This window comes from Cyprinodon variegatus, unplaced genomic scaffold, assembly GCF_000732505.1.
Source record: "Cyprinodon variegatus isolate N-32 unplaced genomic scaffold, C_variegatus-1.0 Scaffold983, whole genome shotgun sequence".
In the NCBI taxonomy this organism is placed as follows: Eukaryota; Metazoa; Chordata; class Actinopteri; order Cyprinodontiformes; family Cyprinodontidae; genus Cyprinodon; species Cyprinodon variegatus.
Genome location: NW_015151436.1, coordinates 267,530 through 270,706, shown reverse-complemented (window position 1 = coordinate 270,706; position 3,177 = coordinate 267,530). Strand labels below are relative to the sequence as shown.

The following is a 3,177-nucleotide window of genomic DNA, read 5'->3' as shown; positions in this document are numbered from 1 at the left end:
AAAGGTTTAGACCTGATCTGGTTCCTGATTAAGTCAGTGGAACCATCTAGAAGTGAAGCCGTGGTTCGGACCTTCAGCTGCTGGTCGGATCCAGAAGGCCTCATCCTCCTCTTCCGTCTCCTCCTGCAGATCATGTGCCGTTGCTCCACCGCTCTGGAGAATTCAGTGAAGGAGAAGATCTCCATGTTCTGCCATGTAGAACCTCAGCAGGTGGGTCCATGTTCCTGGAACCAGCAGGTGTCAAAGCTGTGTGATTCTGAAGCGGCGCCGTGTGTCTGCAGGTCATCTGCGTCCACGACGTGTCGTCCATCTACAGAGTGCCGCTGCTGCTGGAGGAGCAGGGCGTGGTGGGCTACCTGAGCAGCAGGCTCAACATGCCCATCCAGACCAAGCCCAGAACCATGCTGGCCAAGTGGAAGGAGATGTCCGACAGGTGGGACCCGGCAGCTGGGAACGGGCCGCCATGTCTGGGCGGTGCCGCTCCAATGTTCTGATGTGGTTGCAGGTCGGACCGGCTGCTGGAGCAGTGCTCCATCGCTCTGGTGGGGAAGTACACCAAGTTCTCCGACTCGTACGCCTCGGTCATCAAGGCGCTGGAGCACTCGGCTCTGGCCATCAGCCACAGACTGGAGGTCAAGGTGGGTCAGGAACCGCCCGGGGGGGGCTGCGGGCCCGTTCTCCTTTGGAGCGGTTCTAACAGCATTTGGACCGGGCCGAGGACAGAACAGGGCCATCACTGACCCCGGGTTCTGCTTCTCTAGTTCTGGCTTACCGGTCTGTTTGGAGTTAGCAGGTTCCACCGGGCCGGGGGGTCCTGTTCCCGCTGGGGGGGCAGAACCCGGCGGTCCGATGGCGTACGCTGAGCTGACAGCGGTGGCTGTGAACGCGCTCCATAACCAGCTCTCCTCCTTGCAGTACATCGACTCGGCGTACCTGGAGCCCGGTACCATGCAGGACGAGCCGGTCAAGTACCATGAGGCCTGGCAGAAGCTGTGCAGCGCCGAGTGAGTTCTGCTTCCTCACCTTCACCACACGGGTCAGAACTCTACTGGTCTCACGGGTCAGAACTTTACTCTGTGGTCCTTCTGGGTTCAGTGGCATCCTGGTTCCTGGAGGCTTCGGCGTTCGGGGAACCGAGGGGAAGATCCACGCCATCAGCTGGGCCAGGAAGCAGAGGAAACCCTTCCTAGGTAAGCGGGGCCGTCGGGTCGGGTCAGGTCGGGCAGAACCGCCTCCAGCCGTCTGACTGCTGATGTGATAAGGGATTGTATTTGAGTCAATGAGTCGATGCAATCAGCTGGTTTTCCTTAGATAGAAAACTTTGAATCAATCTGACTGTATGATCTGGTTGAACTGGAAAGTGACCTGAGATGACATGATGTGAATTTGGCGCTATATAAATAAACTGAATTGAATTGATGTTCTGTTCAGGCGTCTGTCTGGGGATGCAGCTGGCCGTCTGTGAGTACGCCAGGAACGTTCTGGGCTGGTCAGGTAGGTTCTGTTCTGGAGATCCGGTCCGCTTTTGGGGAAACCCAACAGAACTTAACCCAAAAGAACTTTCTGTCTGACTTTAGATGCCAACTCCACCGAGTTTGACCCGGAATCCAAGCATCCTGTGGTGGGTTCTGCTCACATCCATCACGGCTCTGTTCGCCCCGCTGGACCGGGCCTAACTGTCGGTTCTGATCCCCCAGGTGATCGACATGCCGGAACACAACCCGGGCCAGATGGGCGGAACCATGAGGCTGGGGAAGAGGCGGACCATCTTCACAACCGGCAACAGCGTTCTGAGTAAGCCCCGCCCCTTCCTGTTGGACCGCCCCCCGGCCCGGTTCTGCTGACATCTGCTCTGTCTTCCAGGGAAACTCTATGGAGACGCAGAATATGTGGAGGAGCGGCACCGGCACCGCTTCGAGGTAAGACTGCCCCTCCCCCACCTGCTGCTGGCTGAAAGGAGGAACCAGACGGGCCGGGCTGCAGCAGAACCCACAGAAAGGTTCTGCTCAGTGACGGGTTCTAAGCCTGGTTTAACACACCTCAACCAAATGGGTCGGTCCGGAATTCTGCACGACCACGGGCCCGTTTGGTTCTGCCATGATGAGGAGGATGGGGGCTGCTGCTCATGGTTCTGGTTCTGCCTCTAATGGTTCTGGTTCTGCCTCTCATGGTTCTGGTTCTGCCTCTCATGGTTCTGGTTCTGCCTCTCATGGTTCTGGTTCTGCCTCTCAGGTCAACCCGGAGCTAAAGCGTCACTTCGAGGATCAGGGCTTCCGCTTCGTGGGTCAGGATGTGGAAGGAGAGCGAATGGAGATCATCGAGCTGGAAGGTGAGGAGCCGAGCGGGTCGGCGCCGTGACGCCTTGGCCGAGCGGGTCGGCGCCATGACGCCTTGGCCGAGCGGGTCGGCGCCATGACGCCTGGGCCAAACGGGTCGGCGCCGTGACGCCTGGGCCGAGTGGGTCGGCGGCGGGTTCTGACCTGTGATTCTTTCAGATCACCCGTACTTCGTGGGGGTGCAGTACCACCCAGAGTTCACGTCCCGCCCCATCAAGCCGTCGCCGCCGTACCTGGGCCTGCTGCTGGCGGCTGCAGGGAAGTTGCAGAGCTACCTCCAGAAAGGCTGCCGCCTGTCTCCACGGTAACCAGCCCTCCCAGCTCTTCTTCTCTGCTCCTAGAGCCCAGTGTGACGTTGGCTGTCCTCCACAGAGACATGTACAGCGACCGGAGCAGCAGCAGCAGCCCCGACTCAGAGATCGCCGAGCTGAGGTTCCCTCCGGTTACAGATTCTGCATGAAGACCCGGTTCGGCCCGCTGCAGCTTTTATGAACGTTTGAGTGATGCTTTGTCAATAAATGGTTGATAGGATGAATCGGATCAGAACCGTCTTTGGGTCACAGTTAAGGGAACGCGATTGAACACATGCATGAGCCCATTTCTCCTCCTCTGAACGCCCTAAAGTAGTTTTCCACAATGGCGGTCAAACAGGAACCACGCATGGCATGGAGCGGATGATTGACCACAGGCCCCCTGCAATCTGACCTTTGTGACAGACGACCTGGTTGGAGCATCAGGCTTTAGCCCTCAGTTGCTATTCGGAGCGGTTAGCGCTCTGCTCCAACCGCCAGAATGATCGTCTCCTAACCCAGGACAGATAACAGGCTTCCTGCAGCATAAG

At 58.2% G+C, this 3,177-nt stretch overlaps 1 protein-coding gene across 1 annotated transcript in view; it reads left to right on the top strand.

Moving 5' to 3' along the window:
* Positions 1–2,867, top strand: part of ctps1 (CTP synthase 1) — a 12,353-nt gene extending 9,486 nt beyond the window's left edge. The window contains exons 7-18 of the mRNA XM_015399038.1: positions 5–210; positions 282–433; positions 506–638; positions 916–1,004; positions 1,096–1,190; positions 1,432–1,494; positions 1,578–1,621; positions 1,698–1,794; positions 1,864–1,919; positions 2,233–2,329; positions 2,496–2,640; positions 2,709–2,867. Coding sequence (XP_015254524.1) covers positions 5–210; positions 282–433; positions 506–638; positions 916–1,004; positions 1,096–1,190; positions 1,432–1,494; positions 1,578–1,621; positions 1,698–1,794; positions 1,864–1,919; positions 2,233–2,329; positions 2,496–2,640; positions 2,709–2,796 — 1,265 coding nt within the window. The 3' untranslated portion in view covers positions 2,797–2,867. The remainder of the gene's footprint in view (positions 1–4; positions 211–281; positions 434–505; positions 639–915; positions 1,005–1,095; positions 1,191–1,431; positions 1,495–1,577; positions 1,622–1,697; positions 1,795–1,863; positions 1,920–2,232; positions 2,330–2,495; positions 2,641–2,708) is intronic.
* Positions 2,868–3,177: the final 310 nt, after the last annotated feature.